The 23,163-nt window shown below is 56.3% G+C and overlaps 1 protein-coding gene across 3 annotated transcripts in view; it reads right to left on the bottom strand.

The window, feature by feature from the left end:
- Positions 1-23,163, bottom strand: part of CRISPLD2 (cysteine rich secretory protein LCCL domain containing 2) — a 68,827-nt gene that overhangs the window by 32,197 nt on the left and 13,467 nt on the right. For all 3 annotated transcript variants that reach the window (XR_005032429.2, XM_036924150.2, XM_036924148.2), the window contains exons 3-10: positions 18,592-18,710; positions 15,971-16,103; positions 15,411-15,526; positions 11,572-11,672; positions 6,218-6,361; positions 4,547-4,607; positions 1,779-1,845; positions 1,198-1,328 (exon numbers count right to left, since the gene is read on the bottom strand). Coding sequence is in view for 2 of the 3 variants with exons in the window: in XM_036924150.2 (XP_036780045.2) it covers positions 1,198-1,328; positions 1,779-1,845; positions 4,547-4,607; positions 6,218-6,361; positions 11,572-11,672; positions 15,411-15,526; positions 15,971-16,103; positions 18,592-18,710 (872 nt within the window). In the remaining variant the exon portion in view is untranslated. The remainder of the gene's footprint in view (positions 1-1,197; positions 1,329-1,778; positions 1,846-4,546; positions 4,608-6,217; positions 6,362-11,571; positions 11,673-15,410; positions 15,527-15,970; positions 16,104-18,591; positions 18,711-23,163) is intronic.

Below are 23,163 nucleotides of genomic sequence, written 5' to 3'. Positions count from 1 at the left end.
TGATTTGCTTTGTGTGGATGTTCATGGACTCCCTGAATTCTAAAATGTGACGGACCTGCTCTTGATGCAAAGTTGGGCATTGGGAGGGACCAGGGTGGCTCTGGGTCGGGCGTCGCCATGGCCCGTGTTGAGTTCACCCAAATGACAGCTTCACCTTCCTCCTGAAAATCTTCTTTGCTCCCTTGTGGACTTCCGTGCTCTTTTCTGTCCACATAATCCCACAAGTCCGTAGCTAAGACGGAAGAGGGAAGCTTGCAACACCGCCAGAAGAGGAGCCCTGTCGACCGGGCATGACTCAGAGTTTGTGCAATGCTCTGAGTGGCCCCACAACAGTAACAATGGCAGCAGCATTTGCTCGGTGCTTTCCCCGTGGCAGCTCAGAGAGCTGGCAATGCTCAGAGAGCTGCGGCAGGGTCCCCAACACCCCTGCTGGGCCAGGCACTAGGTCCTGGGTGGGGAGGGAGTTCCTGGGCATGGGGAGGAGCATTCCGAAGGCTTGCGGCACTAGCTCTTTCCTAGCCACTGTGGGAGTGTTTCTAGCTTTTAACAGTTAGCACACTGTCACGCTGTGGACTAGCTGGGGACGTCAGCCCTGGGTCCTGCCATGGCCCTCACAAGGGAAGGCTCTGCCTCCCAGAAGAGATGAAAAATTGGCCCCAGGTCACAAAGCAGGGAAGAGGTAAAGCCAGATCTGTGTGATCCCAGAGCCCCCGCTGGGCTCCACACTCCCAGCAACTTCATGCCTCTGAGTCCTCGAAGAGATGCAGGGGCTGCCCTCTGCCGCTCCGCGTGGCCTCCCTGCCAGTCCCCAAAGCACAGAATGGCGAGGGTGGTCTGCCCCATCGCCCACCGTACACCTTACATGCAAAACATGACCTTGTGGGAAAAGTCAGTATCTTTTTAAAATAGAAAGCCTCCTTCTCTAGGAACTAAGAAAAAAGGCTAATGAAGAATCAGCCTACAAACTCAAGGATGGGAGAAAAAGCAGGATGCGGAACAGCCTACTTAAACGCACCCAGGAAAACGCACTGGAATAAATCTGTTAACTCGCCTTGAGGGGCGATTTCTGAGTTAGGGGAGCAAGGCACCTCGATGTTTTTTAATGCTTCTTTATATGTTCAGTAGTTTTCAAAGTTTTGATGGTATTTCCATCATGAGAAAAACAGTTTTAAGGAGACCTGATGGCAGAATAGTTACCTCAAAGACTCCACGCCGTTTCTCTTGGACTTGACGAAAAAGGGGGCCTTCCCGTTCCTGGTGATGTCCACCAGGCCCCCCTCGTTGCCCAGGATCCCGTAGTGGATGGCGGCCCGGCAAATGCTGGAGGACTGGGGAGGAGGGGCAGGCCCGTAAGCACACGTGAAGTCAGCTCTTCCAGCCGTCTTTCTCAAAATACCCACGATGTTTGTTCTCTGCCCACAGAAAGCCAAGCTCACCCCACTTCTGACTTCCCTCTCTTTAGAACATGTCTTTGTTCCTGGGATTGCTTATCTTAAAAAAACTCACCCGAGTTGCTTTCAAAGCAAGAACAGGGACAAATAGCCCTTTCTCCCCATCCAGTGGAGCATATTAATGCTCGGTCGGAAATGCAGACCAACCTTCATGAGAGTCAGCCCACTTCCCAAAGGTGGCTTTGCCCGGATCAGCTCTACGGGCGTGAGGGTGGACTAGGGAGTGGAAAGAAAATCCCCTCACATGAAAACCACCAGCCTTCTTTAAACGCACACGGCAGGAGTCCACACAAGCCGTTTGAAGAAATATTAGTTAGCCACACTTACGCTTTCATAGAAGAGAGTTCCAAAGATCTTCGTCTTGCTGTTCAGGCAGCCTGCTGGGCATTGGTATCTGATGGGAAGAAAGAAAAGCAGTCTCAGAGTAAAACTTGTTAAATCTCATCAGAGTTTATCAAGGTTTTTTGTTTTTTTTTTTTTAATTCAGTAGCTCTATTATTACAAAAAGCAGAGTTTCAGGGATGTAGAATTCACTGCTCCTGAGCAGGTCACCATTTACTCAGGCTGAAGTTTATAGCCACACAAATACAACTCCACAGGTTCAACCCGACGTGTACAGACTTAGGCTTCCCGTGGAAGGCACAGACATGACTAGACAGACAGTTCGCAGTTCAGGGCCCCGAGACCAGCCCTGCAACGACGGCCACTGGAAGGACAGAGCGAAAGGGGGTGCCTGTTCCTAGGTGTCAAGCTGCAGGCATTTTTCATGGAATAAAACTCGGTGATGGTGCTCAGGTCCGTGAACAAGTATGAATCAGTCTTTCCAGAAAGCCTAAACAAGCCATGCCCCTGATTCTTTCCCTTGTAAGCGTGCGTCCCCAGAAGGAAGTCAGGCAGTCAGACCTACATGTTGTTCCCACTGTTGATGATTGGGAAGAACTGGAAATAAGCCATCGGGTGTGGAAGCAACGGCCAAGCAGACGTTTGTGTGACCCCGAGGCGGAGGATCTCACAGCCGCTAGACCTGAAGTTTTTGAGGACTGTTCTTTGACTCTGGGAAAGCCTACGTGGGACAGTGACACACAGGCTGCATGAGCAGCATCAGCCTCCCCAGCGGAGACAGAAGACCCGAAGGACCACAGCAAATCGCGACCGATACAGAAGAGATTCGGGGACCCTTGTGTTTTTCCTTTACACTCTTTTCTTGTATTTTCTTGAATTACTTACAACAAACACCAATACCTTTTAAAGTGAGAACAAAAGTCCAGTCGGTATTACTTTTATAAAAGCACCATGTACACAAAACTGATGCACCAGGGGGTGGGAAGGCTTCCATGCGAGAGACTGGATGGTCGCCCGTCTGCCTTTGGGGTGAGGTAGAGGCTCGACTGGCGGCCTCTAACTGTCTTCATGTGGATGGGCCCCTGCCTTCTCCCTGTTTGGGGAGGGTCCCATCTACCCTGACCTCGGCATTCTTTCAGTGCTGGCTGACAAGGGATGTTCTCCCAACCACGTACTTTTTCCCCTGCGTGCTCAGGTGTGATGTTGTCATAACGAGCTTGCAGGGCAGAAAGGCACGGTCACAAAGGGACAACTCTGCGGTGTCCTGAGGTCCCAGATCTGTGAGTGTGCAAGGTGCATACCCTTTCCAGATGCTGCCTGCTTTCTTCTCCATTTGCCCAGCACAGAGATGTGCAAGCATCCCCGAACACCGTGCGCGGTGCTGGCCATCCCGCCAGCACCATGGCCACGTCCTGCTCATCTCACCGTAAAATTGACGGTTTTACTTTGGCAGTGCTGGCCTATCACCAGCCGCTCTGGGCCTGTCCGCGAGGCCTTGCAGAACCTCAGACTGGGTTGCTCCAAGTCTCCTTCACAACATTCTGGCCAAAGACTAGGGGACGTGTTCTCCTGGCAGACCATAACCCAAATCCCCACGGTATTAAAGAGCATTTACTACCTTCCCTCTTGCATCTGCTTTAAACACTCTGATTCAGCTGTAGGCGAACAGATGCCAGAATCCACAGGAAGACGCATGAGGACCCGCCTCTGGATGCCATGGCTTTCCTACCATGAACCTGAGGTTCTGCGTGAGGCCGCTGCACCTGCTGGCCATTTACCGCGAGGAAGCGCAGCCCGGCCCAAACCAAGCTTGTTCCTCTCGGCAGACGTCCTCCAACATCTGACAGACAATACTGAACAACTCCATCAGCTGGCTGAGGTCATCCAGCTGCGAGGGGACTCGGCAGGCCTTCCACAGGGAGGCCCGCGGAGAAACAGCCCTTCTCAGATTACACAGCCGCCCTGCGGTTCTCGCTGCCCCAGCCCTGATCCTCCCTGCACAGAGCTCTGGGCCACGCTGTGACCCGCTTCACACACACACGTGGGATGGAGCCCCCAGCCGCACAAAAGCACCGGCAAGACCTCCATGTCTGTAGCGCACTTACCACGTGCACATCCGGTGTTCCTACAGCTGGGGAATTCCTTTTGAACCAATAACCCAGGGCCCCTGTAATCTGGGCACCTCCTCCCAGCAGAGACGAAACACATAACTGGAATACATGTCCAGGTAGGAGGAGACCCAGAGCTTGCGCCAACTCTCTAGGTCAAAGGTTATCAAGTGGGAGCACTTTTACCCCCCAAGGAACATTGGGCAATTTCTGGAGACATTTTTGGTCACCACAGCTGGGAGCTGGGGTGCTCCTGGCACCCAGTGGGTGGAGGCCAGAGATGCCAGTTAGCATTCTACAGTACCCAGGACAGAGAATCACCTGCCCTAAATGTCAGTAGTGCCCAGATTGAGAAACCCTGGTCTAGGTTGACAGAAATGGATCATCTCTGCATGCCACGCAGAGGGAAGTGTGGGACGTCCTGGTCAGTCTGGTTTATGACATGAAAAGAACTAAGTTATCTTCCCATTCAACCACCCAGCACAACTTCTGTGCTGAAAGTAGAGGATGCCATTTTTCTGTGAGTTTCTGCCCAGCTCGGTTTGGGTGGCCACCAGCTGAGTGATGGCGACATGACCATAACCCCTAGCAGGTGCTTCAAAGGGCTGGGGGCAGCGGCGAGAGAGGCACGCTGCCAGACCTCACCTGTTGCACGTGGACCCTTTGCACTTGTCCTTCATCTTGGTGTCACACCTGACAACTTGGGCTAGGAGAGAAATGCAGAAATACACGTCACAGCAAGAAGCGGGAAGGTGAGGATGAGTTAGAAGACCCCACTCCCCCACTCTGAGGAACTTTCTGGAACATTCTGGAACCCATGCCATACCGAGAGCAGGGGCATTGCCCAAAGGCTTCAGGCTTCCGTTGTGAAGTTCCAATCCCAGACCTACCACTTCATAGTAGTAGTGTGACCCTCCCCTCTCTGAGGGCCTGTCTCCACGTATATGAATGGTGGGGGTCAGGAGAGCAGGTGCTGTTCCGGAGAGCATTAAATGAGAGACTAGGCGCGGCCTGGGAGGGGAGCCTGGCGCACACTGAGTGCCCCGCAGCCCCTCACGTAACGGAGGGCGGGACCTCAGAGCCTTATCCAGCCAGGGATGTGGGGACCCAGCCAAGACGGTGTGGTCTCCCCTCAAGCCAAGATGACTTTTGCCAAGCTTTCCTTTTTTGTTTATTTTTAGGGACATACCAGAATCTCACAGTAGTGTTATAGTAACAAAATGGTATCTATTATACTGTACTTTTACAATTAATTATTAAAAACAATGGACCTGTTTTGAACTTCTGGACAGACGAGAACACCAGCCTATTTCCTCGTCAAAGAAAGCTGCAGAGTGATTAAACAGCAGAAATCCTGAGGGAGGGACACCCGAAGGCCCAAGAGGCTGGAGAGGCCAGTGGGGCCAGGGAGAGAGCGGCTGAGAGACCGGGAGAGGTTTCTGAGAAAGATGAGCCAGAATCAGCATCAGGGCTGAGGCCAGTTTATGCTGCTTGAGGCTTAGGGGGAACAGAGAGGGCCAAGGGCAGCCAGCCCGTGCGTGCGGGGTGACTGTAAGAACCGCCCCCCCCAGAGCCCCAGACCTGCAGTGAAGGCGCTCCGCCGGGGACAGGGGAGTGCTGAGTTCCAGCCCAGGCAGGTGAGGGTGGACAGGAGAAAGCCCTGGGAGGGGAGGCGCCCGGAAGCCCAGGTGGGGGAAAGCAGGCCCCGGGGGTGAGCATGAACCCGTTCAGCGGCCAGGGACTTCCACTTGCCGCCTGCGGGCTGCTGTTGGACGCGCCTCGCTCTCACAGACAAGGGGATCTCAGCTGACACGGGGTGGCCCCCCTTACTGCAAACAATCTGCCCAACAACCCCCACAGGCATTACTGCCCCCTTTTTATGGATGAGCAGATCAAATCTCAGAGAGCTGAGTGACGGCCGGGTCACCATGGCTAAGGGCAGGAGCCCACTGGAGCCGGCCTCCACCCTGCACGCCCGGCGCTCTCCCTTACGGAGGTTGGTGCTTCCAGAAGGAACCCATTTCAGCCCAGACCCCCTTTGAAAGGACAAGGTCTTACCTTAAAATACCTGCCCAGAGGCGAAAATGCCACCCAAGCACAGCTCCTATAATGCTTGCTTTTGAAATGACTTAAAAATATCATTTTTAAAAAACGTCTTAAAGTTGTGCTTTTGCAAGCCATGCCCCACCCTGTTCCCTACTGTTTGCTGACTTGGAGACTTTTCAACCCACCATCTCCCCTCCTCCAGCCACCCAGGGAAAAAGGGCTCCCTTTCAGAGGTGTGCAGGGGGCAGGCAGAGGGCGAGGCCGACTCACTCATGTAGTGCACCGTGGGGGCCTTCTTGGGCTTCGGGGGTCTCACCACCCTCGGCTGGACCCAGACGTGTTTCTCTTTGGGCACGGGAGCCGTTTCCACCTCATTCATCTCGTCCGTTTCAGGTTTTTGGTTGTAAGTCTCTTCTTAATAGTGGAGAGGGAGAAAAAGACAACATGCTGGGATTCAACAAAATGCACTTTAGTGGGAGCAGAAAAGCAATTTGGAAACTCGTTTGAGGTTTTCTTTCACAAAGAGTCATTTCAGTGGCAAAGAGAAAGTTACATGGCCAAGCAGCGCTGGCTGGGCAGAATTCTACCAGCCAGGAGGTGGGCACAGGCTCTCTGCTCACTGGTTTGCCTTGTCCCCCGGAGCAGCGGGGCTGACCAGAGGTGAGAGGGCCCAGTGCCCACACCTGGACTGTCACAGCGGCCTCTTGTCCCACCAACCCCTGCACACCACTGTGCCCAAAGAAGTGAGTTCAGGAAGCTGCTGACTCCAAACTGGAGCTGCTCCCCTGCGATCCCTCCAGCCTTCGTTGTTCACTGGGGGCAGGTCTTCCTTGTTACCTGCCCATCACGATGCACGAAGACCCATGCCCACGCTCCTGGGTGCCCTGCCACTCACCACCAGCACATCCTGCTCCCCCTGCACCCCTGTGCATCGAGAGCACCTAACCTACTCATTTCCCTGCTCTGCTCCAAAGTCTGGCTGCCCAATAACACCGGACCTGCCACAGATAACTGGCCAAAGACCCAAGTCCTGGTTACTAAAGAGTGACTCCACTGGGTCCCCATCTCTTCTACATCCAAATATTAATAGTTCTCCGACCATGACCATGACCCCTTTGTTTTAAGACATTTTTTTATAAGCATCAATTTATTTATCTTCCAGTTTTCTTCATGAAAGGCAACTATTAACTGCTCATCAGAATTCCTAATCAGGCCACGAGGACACCAAACTGAATTCCAGCCAAAGGAAAACAACTTTGCTATTTTCATTTGCTTGCATGGCCTTGTCAAAGATGGTCGATGTGTGTCTTGGCTGTGGGACCTGTATTTACCTTTACAGTGTGCACTCCGGTCCCCCAGGGATGTCCACGGAGCAGAGCCGGAAACCCCTGCCTTCTGAGCTCCCCCAGAGGAAAAGACCATAGACGTGTTTGGATCAGAACAATTTCAAGGAGGAGCCAAGAAACACCTGAGCAGGTCTCTTTGTGTCATTCGATGCAAATTCAAGTCCCCTCAGGTGCACATCAGCCCCTGGCCTTATTCCCACTTCTCCTTAAAAGCAGCTCCTCTCCTCTCCAAAGGGTAGTGCGTCTCTACAAAACAAGCATCCACAGGAAGGGCAAATGCGTGGCCCTTCGATGCTTTTCAAGGCTGGGATGCCCTGCGCCTGTTTCACTGGCCAGTTGCCATGGCACAACTGCCACCCCAGGCGAACACCAACCTGGGCAGAGAATGCGGTGTGAGTCGGAGGTGAAGGGCAATCCGAGGCCCAGTCCTGCTGTCGTCAGAGCCCGTGGGCCACCATGTACCACTGCTGGGCAGCATGCTCCCAGCTAGACTGTCCCCCCTGCTGCCCCTACCCCAGCTGCAAGCTCCCCAAAGCCAGGAGCCAGCCTGCTTCATATCCCACTGTAAGCCCAGCTCCCAGCACATAGTACTTGTTCAATAAAATTCACTGAATGAAGTATGACCAAAACCCTTAAAGAATACTGCCCTTGAGTTCTTTTGGAGAAAAACAAAAAACTCCTGAAGAAGTATAAAAAATTCAAGAAGGGAATTCTGAAAGCACTCTTTGCAGCCAAACACTATAGGTGAAATCTTTACGAAGATGCTAGGTTTGCAAATGCCGTTTGGCACCCACAGATTCTCTGGGCTGCCCTTCCTGTCAATGTGGTTATTCACGTTTGCCCTTCGCTGAAAGCCAGGGCTGTCTCTGGAATAAGCCAGGGTTTCTTCCACTGGCCTTTAGGATTTTTATACCTCATAATCACGGCTTTATGCAGCCGAATATAGTTTGGTTGAGCAGTCTAAAGCATTTGAGGGCTCACTATTTAAGAAAATGGGCACAGACAGTCCTCGCCCCAGACACACACATGAAAAGTAGAATGCTTACCCAGAGGACGGGCTGGATCTGAGCACATCCTAATTAAGATCCCCCGGTGGGCCAGCGTGGGCCTGGGGAAATTCCGTGCCTGAGGTCACTGTAAGGTTACTGGGCGCACCGTCCAGCTCTGGACCAGGGGTCTTGGGCTCCGGCTCGTAGCATTGCTACATCAGTCCAGAGTCCCACCTGGTCTATAAGTGGTGACAAAGCTCATAGCTATTGTTTATTGAACATGGACCGAACGACTACCCACTGACTCGGCCCCTCCTGAGCGTGCTTTCAAGTCATCTTCTCACTGCCTGAGGAAGCATGATCGGCTCCATTTCACAGAAGGGAAACCAAGGCTCAGAGAGGCTAAGCGACCTGCCCAAGCTCACACTGCTAGAAAGTGGCTCACCCCACTCTTCCCCAAAGCCCATGACCTTTATCAGCACACAGCGAAAGGCTGGAGGAACAGAGGCTTGTCTTACAGTCGATGCTTGTCCCTGCTCGTCTCCACTGTAGGTCAACGCCTTGCCGGACACCCTCCATCAGTGCCTATTAAGTAGCTTATGCAGATAAGCCACTTGGCAGGAGACTTTCTGCCTGGTTGGCTAAGAAAACTGGAATGCCTGCCAAATGATGTTGGGTGTTTTCCACCAAAAATAAAGAAACAAGTACAGAGGCTTCACTGGGTAGGTAAGCCAGCATCTAAGGTAGCTTTGTGTGCATCTGTTCGTTGAAAAGGACCTTCTGTGAGTATTGGGGGGATGTGTGCTCAGATGCCAAGCAGAACACACCTGCTACATGCCCCTGGAGGCTCCAGAGAGAACCAGCCATTGTAACAGGTGGTCAAGGCTCAGGAGAGTGTTGGTGCAGTAAGAGCACAGAGGCAGAGACACTGGCTGGCTGTGTGGTCAGGGAAGGCTCCCTGAAGGAGGTGTGACACCAGAGCTGTGCTTCCAAGGAGAACGGGTCTGCCAAATGCCTGAGGGGGATGAGGCCCCCAGGCGGGGCGAGCTGCGATTCTCCCAGGTGACGGGGGAGCCCAGGCCAGGTGGTAAGACCAGTCGCATCTCCCCACCCCGCGTCTCCGTGTTCGCAGAGCCCCACGTGTAGGTCGCTGTGCCAGCTGCTCAGTCCCATCTCTCTGCATCCTCCCAGCAAATCTGCTACTGAAGGACTATTCCCATCATAGTGACAGATGGGGAAACTGAGGCTCGAAGAACGCAAGCCAAACACCAAGTTCACAAAGCCACGGTAACAGCAGGGACCGCCCCAACCTGACCACTCCGGCTCATGCACACGGAGCCCACCACAAACCCGCTGCGATGCGATCAGATGTGAGCAGAGACTGGTGAGGGCCCTACAGAGGAGCCCGGTGGGCATCCCTCCCTTACAGTCCCCAGACCATCACTCAGGACCTGCCGGGGGACCTGACCCTTCTGAGGAACATGAGCAAGGGGCCCAACGTGCCTGAGGGTCAACCCCACCCCACAGCAGCCCTCCCAGGACCCCAGGGCTTGGCACATTCCCCCACTTTCAGAAACCAAGGCATGGGGGGACACGGCCCGCCCAGGGTGCCCACGGGGTGTGGCGGGGTGGATATCCCTACAGCAGCTGTTCTGGTCTCTAAATCCCGTGCTTGTCTCAGGAGCCAGGAGTCAGAGGGATAAAGCCAGGCAGGAGGAGCCCGCTCTCAAGGACAATGACGAGGCTCGCCTGAAGGGTGAGCGGGAGAAATCCCAGTGACCAGGCGCTGCAGAGCCGGTCCCGCGTGGCAGGCCCCACCGGCATCCGCGCCTCTGTGCAGGGCTTTCCGTCCCCCAGGCTCATACACGCTGCCCGCTGGCTCCCCAGCTTTGCGCGTGCCGGTCCCCTGCTGGAAACACCTTTCCCTTCTCTCCTTACTAGGCTGTCGTCCCCCTTAGGGCCTCCTGCTCCAGGGAGCCTGCCTGCTTCCACTAGACACTAGCCGAGGCCCCTACCCTGAGCTCTTCCTCAACAAGATGTGTGTCATTCCCTGTGACAGGGAAGGGACACCACTGGACCCCAGTTCCATGAGGGTGGGACCATGACGGTCTGGACCCCACAGCTACTCCAGTCGGTGTCCCCCAGCAACATCCTGGCACACAGCAGGCGCCAGCACCTTCCTACCAAAGGCACGGGCTCTCTTCTTTGAGCCTGAGATAGGTTGCGAACGTGCACACCTCCTGTGCTGGCGGGCAGAGTGATCAGGCGGTTTGAGCAACCCGCTCCAAGCCTGCACCTGGAGGCTCAGCCCCCCAAGACGACTCACGGCCCAGGGCAGCGGCCTGGCTGCTTTGTCAGACGCCCAGATCCTTGCCTCTCCTGTACCCACCCCTCCCCACATGGGCAGAATCAGTAGCGAACACTGGCCAGGGCAACCCTGAGAGGGTCTGGGACCCCCGCCCTGGCCTACCTGTTCCCTCCCCCACAGCCCAGCAGGCTGAGCCCATGTTCCCTCCGGAAGAGGAGGCCCGACGCAGCGGCTGCTCTCTCTGCATGACCAGCCCTCCCGAAAGGCCCTTCTCGACCCTCCCAAAGTCTGTTGATGGAGCCACATGAAAAAAACGCATCTGAATCATGAAAACATGGTCAGCCCCTTGGGCCCACTTGGGCCCCTCCTGGGACAGAGCCTGAGGAAATATTCTAAACTGTGAGAAATGTTTTAGGCACAAAAATTGTGCATTACAGGGGACAGGGGGAACAACATGGCGTGGCTGACGATAAGCAAATGGCGGGAAATGTAATGTCTCTGAAAGCTCACTTTTCCTGAGCTGCAGGGCAAGGGCAGAGGCAGCGCAAAGGGTTACGAGGACTCTGGCAAAGGATGAGCAAGACGCAGCCCAGGGTGGGCGGCCGGTGGGGGACGAGGGGAAGGACAGAGTCTAACAGCCCAGAGGGAACCGCTGCCCAGCTGGGAGCCCGCCTGCGACATCACAGTCTTGTCCTTCGCCTGAAATGTCTCACTTATTTTCTGTTTTACACCAAACTGCGAGCACCATGAGGTCAGGGGTGTGTCTGCATCGACGCTGCATCCGCGTCTGGCTCAGAGTCTGAGGTGCCTGCTGGGGGGACGTCCCAGGGAGTGGGGGCTGAACCCCGAGTCTGCGATGGGGCGGCAGGGGAGGGGCTGAGGCCAGCCGGGGCGCCCTGGACTCCTGCTCAGCTCTCCCACCTTGTGTAACCTGCGCTATGACAGACGACAGGCAGCGGGAACCAGGACGGCATTTCCTACCTCGGTAACACAGGTTGTTCCTGCAGCCACCTCCGTAGCTGGGCGGGCACTCGGAGCAGGGCCGGCCGGTCTTGTAGGGGGCTTCTCCGATCCAGTTCCCCCTGAGGACGGACCAAATACACGTCAGGGGGCCGCTTGGGCACCTGGGAACAGCTCCCCACCCCTCTCCTGGGCCTCTCAGTGGAGGAGGAGGGAGGGTGGCACAGGGGGAAGGGGAGAGGCAGCGGCCCTGGGTCCTTCCTGCACAGCCCAGAGAATTCTAGAAGAACCCCAGCCAGGAGATACAAGTTCACCCCGGCACCTTTGGCCTGTCATGTGCGTGTATGTGCCAACCGCCTCCTGGCCCCACACGTGCCCATCGGCTCCCCTCACACCATTCTGCACAGCCACCCCCAGTCTAGCCCCAACGCCTTTGCACTGGAAAGCTGCTGTGATCCCCCTTTTAAGGCATTTCTCAAATGAGTAAAAGTCAGCATATTCCAGGGGTACCTCATGTTCTCCAAATTCATAGTAGCCCAGGTCACTCCATCCTTCCAGCACCCCAGGAGGGATGTGCTGGAATTCAATGCTTTTTCAGAGGATGAAACTGTGGCTCAGAGAGGCCAAGTGACTTGCCTGAGGTCACACAGGGAGCAAGTGCAGGGGCTGGGATTTAAGCCCAGGCTGTGGGGTTCAGAGCCTTTGACCTCTCTGCCCTCAGGACTGGGGGTCAGAGGCACCATCCACCTCCCTCCGAAGTTCCTGGGGCAGGATGACCAGAGGCCACTCAGGGGGATTTCCCCACGGGCCAGGCAGCACGGGGTGAGCGGAACCCCCAAGTCCTCGCAGCGCCTGGGCCTTGGGCTGCACATGCTGGAGCATGAGCAACCAGGGACCTGTCTCTGATTCCTTCTAGAAACTTCCATCGTGGTTGACCCAGTCATCTGTTTGTTCACTCAGGAAAGAGATTTGCATCCCCACTGCTAGGCCAAGCTTGGCCCCAGCCTCCTCCAGCTTCCCTGAGTTGGACCCCCACCAGCTGCCTGCAGCCCTGAGCCTGTCTCCTGCCCTGTAATGGGGGTGCTGCAGGAGGTTTCCCTGAGAATCCACGGAGTGGACGCCCCGAGACCAGGACCCAGCTGGTGGTGAGCGCTGCACACTCTGTGAGCATTTGCTGAATCAACAGACTCATACAGGAGCCACGGCTTTCCAGGGAGGCAGGGAGGGCCCTGCTGGGCTGGCCGGAAGACAAAGTGCAGAGAGCATGCTCTCTGCCGTCTGATGGCTCCTCACAGTGGAACGGCCATGTGGTGTCAGGCCTGGGAGAGTGGGCAGTGGGCACACTTCTCCAGCCCTCACGCATCACGGGTGATGAAGGGACAGCGTCCTCCTGTGCTACAGACCCCTCTCAGCTGCCTGCCTCTGCTTGGATATCTGGGCTGGCTAGACACTCACGGGGCCTCAGGAAGACTCCCTCAGGGGACCACCACCAGGCACTGCCTCGGATCCCATCCTGCCACTGGGTGAGGCTCAGACCATCTTCAGACTATTTGGACCCCCAGATGGGTTTGTCCCTCTCGCCCTGCCAAGTTTGTCAGCATATCTAGGGTGCAGTATTTCCTCAGGCATAGACCATTCCTCCGTGTCCTGGGAGTAATGACCCTGGGTTAGTATTAAGAGCATGTGGGTTCTATGCCAGGCCCTGTACCCACGGCCTGTGGCCAACCCCTTTACTCCTCTCATGACCCTGTGAAGTGTCCTTCCCTCACACAAAGACCCCCCATCCCCATCCCTGCCCAAAGGATCTGAGCCCAGAACCACCTGCGAGCCCTCTCTGCCCCTGCCCCTGTGCCTGGTGCCAGTGGGGGGCCTTCTTCTTGGCCAGAGGCTCACACTCTTGACAAATGCAGCTGTGGACACCAGAATACTATGCAGCAATGAAAAAGACAGGTCCACCAAACACACACCACCATGGACAGATCCCAGAGACACGGTGCTGAGCGGGAGATGCTGGACATGAGCGGCATCTCTGCCCGGTCCAGTCACATGAGGGTCCAGCTAGGCAGACTGACTGGCAGGGAGAGACATCAGAATGGTGGCCCCTCTGGGGGGCATCCTGGGGCACTGGAAATATCCTTTATCTTGACCTGGTGATAGTTACACAGGTATATACGTACAGTATGGACTGAATATGTGCCCCCCCAAATTCTTATGTTGAAGTCCTAACCCCAGGGTGGGTGCATTTGGAGGCGGGGCCTCTGAGGAGGTAGTTAAGGCTAAGTGAGGTCCTAAGGGTCCTTCAGTGTCCTTACAGGAAGACACCAGCCTGTGTGCCCTCTCCCGCCCTCTCTGTCCGTCCATCTCTCTCCCTCTCTCCCAGCACACCCTGCTGTGTCTCTCTCATGTTCTCTCTCTCTCTCTCTCTCTGTATACACCAAGAAAAGAGCAGGCCAGGACACAGGGAGAAGGCGCAAGCTCGGAAGGGAATCCTCACTGCGAACCGACCCTACCAGACCTTGATCTGGGACTCCCAGCCTGCAGAGCCGAGGGAACATACATGTCTGTGATTTTAGACCCCGGTCTCCGGCGCTTGGCTATGGTGGGACCAAGCAGCCGAATACACGTCTCTACGTGTGAGAACTGATCAGGCTGCCTGCACCCTTAAGATTAGTGTGTTCCACTCTACCTACACTATTTTTTCAAGTAAAGGGTGGGGGCTAAGAATGGAAGAATTGTATTTCTGATAGGACTTCCTGGTGGCTTTTTTATATAAAGAGTCAAATCGAGTTGTTCTCACTCTGTAGCTACCACTCTGCCAGGAACTCCGCCATCGTGGACCGGCTTACTGCCCCTCCACGGGGCCTGCACCCCTTCCAAGCGATGACATAGTCCCCCTGCCCTTACCCCTGTGCGCTGCGGAGACACTGCCCGCACAGGAGGCCTGGCAGTTTATGGAGAGCTATTTCCCTCCCAACCTCAGGGATCCCCCCACCACCACCTCCTCACGGTCACTCCTGACCCAAACTAAATAGATGATGTCATTCTCGCTCCATCCAGTCACGGGGCAAATATGCGTCGGGGCCCACTGTGTGCAGGGACGGTGCTAGGGCGGCAGCCAGCCCAGCGGTCAGTGTGCAGACGACAGGCCACGCACTGGGTGAGCAGAGCGCACATCTGTCTGATGAGCAATGACGGGGCCACGTGGAGTGATAGGTGGCACTCTGCTTGTATCAGGATGTGAAGAGGCCGGGGCTACAACAGAAGGAGTTGGTGTGCTCCTTCAAGGATGGAAGTACAAAGATGCACCGACTAGGCCTAGCATGAAGCCCTGGGCTCCAGAGTGCTATCTGCTGCATATTTGCAGAGGAAAAAAGTCACTCTGGCAGACCATACTGGGGCCAGCCAACAGCTCTTCCTGCCCCTGCTTGCAGGTGGTCCCAGAGGATGCCTTGCAGAGCCAAGCTCACCGGTCAGAACCACCTGGGGAAGTCTTGTTCCCCTTTGTCTGTGACTGGTCTAGTTTTGGCCAATGACATAGGAAGAAAGTAGGCCAGGGCTAAGAAGGCCTGAAGAGCCATTTTCTACCATCCTCGTCCCTTTCTGCTTGGGAAGATGTGATGTTGGTACTCTGCAGCCATCTTGGACCTGTGAGGAGAGGCTAGTACAGCAGGAAGATGGAGAGAGGCTGAGTCCTCGTTGGCACTGCAGAGCTATTAAGCTGACCTGGGTGCACCAACCTCTAGCTGCCTTGTTATGTGAGACAATGAAGAGATTTCACCGTTTCAGCTGGCGTTAGTTGGGGCCTCCCTGGGAGGCAAGCGTGAGCATCCCAACCCATACAGCCCATCTCTCGTCCTTACTTTGGTGAGTAATTGCAGACGAGGTAAACTGCGTTCTCCCAAGCCTCTCCCCAGACGTTCATCCTCGGGCAGGTGTTCACAGCACAGCCGATCCTGTTGGTGGTGGCCCAGACTATCTGAGAAGACAATATCCACGCATCAGAGCTCAAGGGGCAAAGCACACTAGGGCAGTATAATGTGGTCTGACCTGCATCTACAGGGGGCTGGTCACAGGGATCCGTGAGGAGGGCTGAAGGACCGGATTCCTTCCCTAACCCACTGAGATCCATATGTATCACCCCCCCCCACACACACACACACACCCCACAGGCACAATGCCTTAGCAATGTAAAACTGCCACGGGGGTTTCCAGTGCTTACTCCCAGTTTCCATACTTGGGCATGGGTCATGGATGCTCTGCCCCCCAAGTTATAGTTTGAGGAGCACCAAATTAAAGGGAAAAAAATCAAGGCAGTGACAGCACAGAGGTTTTCCAGTCGGGCACGATCCTGCAGGGGCCGTGGGAGTGACTGGGCTTGGGGGTACAGGGCTGCGGTCATGGCCTGAGCCTGCAGGGTTACCTGTGTGTAGTGGGTGCACATGGCCCCGGAGCACCTCTCTGGACACCAGGGGTTGCACTCGCTGGGGTAGGGGTAGGTATAGTCCTTCACCTCGTCGTACCAGGACTGCACGTGGAAGCCGGGGGAGCGATACCTGCCGGGGCAGACCAGCCAGTTACGTCCCAGCCCCGACACACCCAGCAGACGGACTGCAGCCGGGGCACCACGCCCTCAGGGCAGGCAAACAGCCCAGATCCCAGCCAGCGCCAGTAAAAAGTGCCAAATTCAGGAGCTCACCTGGATGTCCCTGGAGTCCGTCCCTCTGGGCTCCAGGAGTGTCCACAGGCGGCCCACATGCCACCTGTGTGTACAGGAAGCTTTTACCTGGCTCCCTAGTGAGTCACTCTTTACATTAACAGTTATGTATTCATTTTCATGTACATTTGGGAAAATATATGCAGCCCATGAACCCCATATCTTGCAGACAGTATTGCTTAAAACAAAACTTGATTTAAGCTTGAGTTCATTTAGGTCAATATAGAGAAAAGTAGTAAGTAAATAATTGAACAGGTGACACACAGATGGGACACCCACCACAGCCCCGGAGGTCTGGAAGTCAGGAAGAAGCTAGCAATGGGGGACGGTGCAGGAGGGTCCATCCCCGCCGCCGGACGAGACGAGAGGCTCCCGTCTCTGCACCATCCATTGTGGCCGGCTCACCGCTCGGCCCCGAGGACTGGGATCCAGGCAGAAAGCAAGGCGCCGGTCCCTTCCTGTATGCAGAGCTCTGCAGTCAGGTGGGCAAAGCCTTCTAAAGCCTCCCATTTAGGGTGTTACCATGTGAGCCCTCACTCGCCCCCAGCAAGGAGAGCCGTCATTGGAGGCCACTGCCCGCCCCATCCCTGTCCGCCAGGCTGGCATCCATTATTTTCTTACGAGGAAGAAAAATAAACTGGAGGCAAATCCCTAGTCGCTGTCACCAGTGTAAACAAAGCGGTTTCAGTGAAGAGAAAAGACAGGAGGAGTGGTGGCCGCTTCTCAGAGTCCTGCGGTGAGCCAGGCAGTTAGAGGTCTTGTAACAATTACTGGCAGATCCCAGAGCGAGTGGTCGCGGTCAGCGATGTGGCCGAGGAAACGGCCTCTGCTCCTGGGGCCAGCTTGGGGATAGAAATGCACTCAGCCACACAGCAACGGAGCTACAGGGTGGCAGGACCCCCAGCACCCTGTCCACACCCCTGGGGCCTCCAGGCTGGGCAGAGGTGGCTGTGGAGTGATCCCCGGCTGCTGCGAGGCACCTTGAGAATAAGGGGCTCCTTGGACAGCAAGGTAGCAACATTCACCAGAGGGGGGAAGTCTTTGTGCCCTTTAACCTGTCAGTCCCACAAGTTACCCTAATGAAATGATTCCAATGAGACAACAACAAAAGAAGACAGCTATGAAATAGAAAAATTGTCTGATACTGCATTAAAAGGGGAGAAAAAGAGTCAATAGCTGTTCTGGCCACAGCTGCAACCACATAAAAATATGCTGGCTTACAGCCAAATGCTACACGGAGGCCCAGAAACATGAAAGGAACTGACCCAGGTCGGTGGAATGATGCACATTTTCCCCTTTTAGACATTTTCTTTTAATGCAAGAGCGATTTTATAAAAAGTGTAATTCACAGGAAAACAACAGCACTGTGCTGATCCACTTTCCCGAAGTCCTCGGGCCCCGGGGCGACACCTGCCCAGGTTTTGACCTAAAGGAAAGTGCAGCTGCTTGTGGACAAGTTAATCTCCAGAGCTTAGGGACCCGGGAAATAGCTGGGTTTCAGGTCAGGCAAACCCTGGCTTCTCTTTCGAAGGGATATTTCAAGTCCAGTCCAGCTTTTTGATGAGCCGGGAAAAATGAACGCAGTCCCTGAGGGCCTGGCTGCCCCTGGGTCAGGACTGGAGGGCTCGTGTGCACAGCACGTTGCCTGGCCCATCAGTACGTCTCAAAGGCTCAAAAGACACCCCCACTTCCTCTGGTGAAACCAGCTCTCAGCCCGGGAGGGGACTTTTAGCCGGGTTAGGTGCTCGGGCACGTGGCCCAGCTGACTTTGGGGAAGGCCAGTGGGTGACATTTAACAGACTATTGTCAGCCACCTCGTGCAAGGGGCCAGAGGCACTGCCAGGCTAGGAGGCCTCAGAGGACCCTTGGCATGAGCGAGGGGAAGGTGAGGGGCACCTGCCCACAAGGTGGAACCTTAAGAATGAGCAGAACCCAACGGGCTGGGATGGAGAAGCACTAATGACCTGCCAGCAGAGAGCAAACATTCCCATTTCCCAGCTTCCCCAGCCAGCTCCTTGCTGGCAGCTGCAACTGGGGTTCAAGAACTGTAAGGGTGAAGGGACGGACAGCCTGAGCTCTGCAAACCAGCCCAGCGATCCACACCTGGTCAGCAACCAGGCTTGGATCGGTTCTGCCCGTTACTTGGAAGCATTGCGGGGCGCTCAGCCAGTTTCCCCAGGTGTAAATGGCTGGGTTGGTCGCTCTCCCTCTGCGGGTGATCAGAGGGCTAAGTGCAGCAAAGGACAGCGAGCACAGAGCCCAGCACACAGTAGGTGCCCAGCAGAGGCGGCCAGTTCTCACGGGAGGGGGACCACGGCGGCTCCTACCTGCCCCAGTGGACGGCCAGGTTCTGCCCGAGGGACACCAGCAGACTGGTGGGCCCGTGCTCCCAGATGCACTCGTGCGCCCACGCGGCCGCCGACCTCTCCAGCTCTTCATCCCAGGTCTGTGGGGGAGAACCAGGCACCGGGAGGTCAGAGGCAGGGATGAAGGTAAGAACCAAATACACAGCCATGCCCCCAGCTCGGGCCCCAGGGGAACCCGAGGGCCCTGTTTCAGCTTCAGCGCTGGGTCCCCTGCATATTTTGGTTGCGTTCCTGACACCGGCAGGCAGTGGCTGGTCAGTGAAGAACCCAGAGGAGCCCGGGTCCAGGGCTGTCTTCGGTCCTGCTCAGCCTCTAGCTCGCAGGGACACTGAGCAAGTCCCTCTTCTCAGCCCCGCTCCCCGCACCTCGGAAGCGGGTGGGGGGGCAGGTGACGGTCGTTCAGGAGGACGGTGGGGACAGCCGCACACAGTGTGAATGTAGTTGATGCCACGAACTGTGTGCTTACAGTGGCTGAGATGGTGAATTTCATGGTCTGTTTATTTTACTGTTATATATTTTAAAAAAGTAGCAGGAAACACCCTCAATTTGCCCAGTGCTGCACCCTCCCACACAGCCCGGCCCGAATCAGGGGCCAGGGGCCAGAGAATCTGCAGCAGGCCTCCCAGCCCATCCCGGCTCCCAGCTGGCCGGGGAACACACACAACCTGGGGAAAGAACACAGAGAACAAAGCACAGGGTCATCCCCCTCCTGCGGAGGGACGGATGCCAAGCGGCCCTCGGTGCCCTCTGCGAGCCAGCTGCCACTCCGCCTCCAGCGTCCCCGGGCGGACACTGGCGCGCGCGGGCAGGTGGGGGTCCCTGGCTCTGGCATGCAGCCTCTGGCGTGCAGCAGGTGCCCACCAGCCAGACAGGGCCCTGCGACCTGCCCGAGAACGCAGGACCTGTTGACCCGGCTGAGGCTCCCCCAGAATATCAGGGAGCCACACATCCCTCTCCTCTCCTCCTGTCCTGCCGGCTCTTTCCAGCCCAGGTCACCAAGACTCCTGAACACCCAGGGGCAAGTCCTGCCCTCGGGAAGATGCCTGTGGGGGCCTCAGTCACACCCCTTGACTCACTGCCCTCCTCCGCTGGTTGGATATTCTGGGCGCCCCCAACTTCAGCACCTATCAAGCCCTGTGCCACCTCTGTCTCTCTTTCTGATCTTTCTCCAGAGCCCAAGCACAGCCTGCAGTGAGGGGCCAGCACCCTGGGGGCCACTCAGCCAATGGAGGGCAGGCTGGGGATAAAGACCCCCAGGTGGGTGATCCCCCTGCGGCTCCCTTTACTCAGCAGATCCCGGCAGATCCAAGCCCCTCTCCCCACCCCGAGACCCCCGCAGCACACCCCAGTGTCGAACTGCCTCCTCCCTGTCTTCCGGACTCATGGATCAGCCCCAAAACAAGCCACTGCATGGAGCTCATCGGTGCATCTCCAAGGAGGGGACCACCCGACCCTGTCCACCGGAAGAGGGGGGCCTTGGGGCGGGGCAGCTAGCGCACATACCGAGATCCCTCCAGAAGCGGCCAGCTAAGGCCCTTCGCAGGGCCCGGGGAGGCAAGCAGTCTGTGCAGGTGTGGGGTCATGTCACAGCTTCTCCAAAGTTCACTATTTATTCTGTGAACTTTTTATTTACTATTTATTCACCATTAACCTGAACCTTGCTGGCGGTTGGTCTGAGTCCCCAGCATTTCCTGCAACTCAGTAGGGAGGGGAGTGGGGAGGGCAAAGGCCGACTTAAGGAATCTCTCGGGGGTAAAGGCTTCTGAAATTCTGGCTGCAGACATGCAGCCTTGACGTCTGGTCTGCAACAGGACTTGGTGAGTGGGAGCCCGGCATTCACGGGCACTCCCCTCCCTGCCTGTGAGGCTGACACCCCCATCTGGGCCCCTCCTCACCTCCCACCCTCCTCTTGGCTCACACAGTAGGGCCTCAAGGCAATGCTCTCCAAACAAAGGGGCGTGGGGCTGGCAGTCTGGGGTTCGGCTGTGTTGTGTGCTGCTCCTGGCCGACTCACACTCTCCTGTCGCCTGCCCTGCCCACGGCAGTATTAAACGTCCTGACTACCGCCCAGAATCACGCATGCATGGGTGCATGGTGCGGTCAGGCTCCCCAGCCCTCTCAGTCCTCCCTGATCTTCCCTGGTCCCCAGCCGCCCCCCACCTCCCCTCAGCCTGTGCTCCCCATCTGGAGGCGTGCCTCCCAGCCGGTCTGGGTCCCGCTGCTGGGACGGCACAGGTAGACACTGCCTGCCCATCAAAGGAGCTACTCAAGGCGGGAAAAGGGAGCGAGCAGGGCACGCAGGGCACCGGTGAGAGTGATAGGCGGGCTCGTGTATGATGCCAGGCTCGGCCCCTTGCTGGCTGTATGACTTTGGACAAGCAGCGTCATTCACCGCGCTGCGCCTGTGCCCCTATCTCTAAACCACCTAATGGCACCTGCTGGAATAGGGTTCAGCTTTGGGGGAAGGTCGAACGACAGCAGACATCGACCACCTCCTTCCCCACCCCACATGAAGTGCAAAGCAGCCCTCAGTAAATGGCATGGGATAGTAAGGAAATTAACTTTTCAAGCACCTTATTCTATGTGCCAGGGCCCTGTACCTCGGAGCCTGCCATCAGCCTCTGAACACCTGCCACTTGCCGGGGAACAGGAGCGCCATTTTCTTTTTTAATTCCCGCAATGAGCCCTTGGGGTAGGCTTTATTTTTCCATTGCTGCAGACAAAAACACCTGGAGGCTAAGAGACGTCAAGTCACCTGCCTGAGGTCACACAGCCCAGAAGTCAGAACTAACAAGCAGCCTTGTCTGGCTTCCACGGGGGTCACCCATTTGCAGGCCGTCACCGACGGCTAGTCCCAGTCCACTAAAATAATTACAGCGACAGTATAGTTAACATTTCCTTGGTCCTTAGCGTGCAGTAGCTCACTGGCTCCTCCAAACAAGGCTGTGAAGGTTTTTTTACTGTCCTCATTGTGCTATGTGGAAACATAAACACAGAGAGGCTAAGTAATCTGCCCAGAGTCATACAGCCAGCAAGGGGCGGCCACCTAAACCCAGGCAGGTCAGCTCCAGCGCCCATCCGCTTATAAAGCCTCAAAATGTGGAGTTTTCAAATCTGCCTTTGGGGTCTGAGACTCCTTCTGGGGACTGTGGCTCAAAGTCCCAGCAGGCAGGGTTGAACAGGAAGCTACGTTTTCAAGACACGCTCAGATCAGTGCTGTTCATCTGGGGAGAAACAGAAGCCACCAGGCTGCGCTGGGCCTCTGACTCCCTGCCCGGTGGCGCCCTCCTTGGAGGGGCCCTGACAGCACCCATGGAGGATTAGCTCCCTGACAGGTGGGCGACTCAGACCTAAGGACACAGATCCTGATAGCAATCCTGAAACGCCACAAAGCAAGCAGGAAAGCACGGCGGGCTCCTTAGGGGCCATCCAGGTGTCTCACTTGCCTGCTGCACAGCTAAGCTCTCTTCCCTTGCGCTGAATGTTCCAGAAAAGCACCGGACAGGTGCAGAGCAGCGAGGGAAGACCAGCATACACCCAGCCTGTTCCCGAGGAGAGGTGGGAGGCAGCCAGGATCCCGAGGGGGGCAGGCTTCAGGCCGAGGCAAAGAGGGCCTTGGGTGGGAAGAGGCACAGGAAGTGGGGTGACCTGTCCGGAGAGAAGTGGAGGGTGTCCTCTCCCCATAAGGCCTGGGGCCGAATCGTCAGGTCCCAGAATGGATGCAGGCAGAGTCTTCACCCAAAGCCTCTAATTCTCTACATTTTTACCCCTACAAAGGTCTGCACAGGCCGCCGACACATTAGTAGTTTGAAAGGGCATCTGCTCTTCCTCCTAAAACAAGCCGTCGCCCCTTCAGGGTAACTGCCTGGACAATTTTCTTGAGGGCAGAAGAGAAATGGCTGTGTAATGAGTTCCCAAGGACAGCCTCGCCCCGGGGCGCTCTGCCCAACTAGGAAGTCCCCCATCTGCCCTACAGTTGATGAGGGCACAGAGAGTGACAGTGAGGGGCTCGCAGGCACGAGGCACAGTCCCGTCCATGAGTGCCACCGACGTCAGAGCACACGGCTCTGAGCAGCGACGGCCACGCCAGAGGAAGCGGAGGGGCAGTCCTGGGAGGACGGGACACGGGCGGGCAGAACCGGACCCCGTGAGCCGAGGCAGGGCTGGGGCCTGGGCTTCGGAGCGCCGATGCTCTTCGGCGACTAAGTGCAGGGTTCCGGCAGACCCACAGGACCCCGTCGTCTCTCCCGGACTCGGCCTCCCATCGCTGCTCTGACAGAGGGGGCTCAGCACGGACACTGAGCTGGCACAGTAACATCGGTGACGCCTCCACCCAGGCGGGAGCGTTTTACGACATCAGGTCATCAGACTGTCAAGGGAACTCCACAAGCTGGGATTGTCAAAGGGGAAGCTGAGCTCACACTGGCTAAGGAGACATCAAGGTCACACAGCTCCGAGGAGGCGGGGCGGGGACTGGACTCACCCGAAGGTCAGCCCAGGAGGGCCCGGAGTGGGGTGCCTGGGTGGGCTGCG

This window comes from Manis pentadactyla, chromosome 15, assembly GCF_030020395.1.
Source record: "Manis pentadactyla isolate mManPen7 chromosome 15, mManPen7.hap1, whole genome shotgun sequence".
Taxonomy (NCBI): Eukaryota; Metazoa; Chordata; class Mammalia; order Pholidota; family Manidae; genus Manis; species Manis pentadactyla.
Note: the sequence above shows the minus strand (reverse complement) of the source record. Positions and strands in the feature narration are given on the sequence as shown.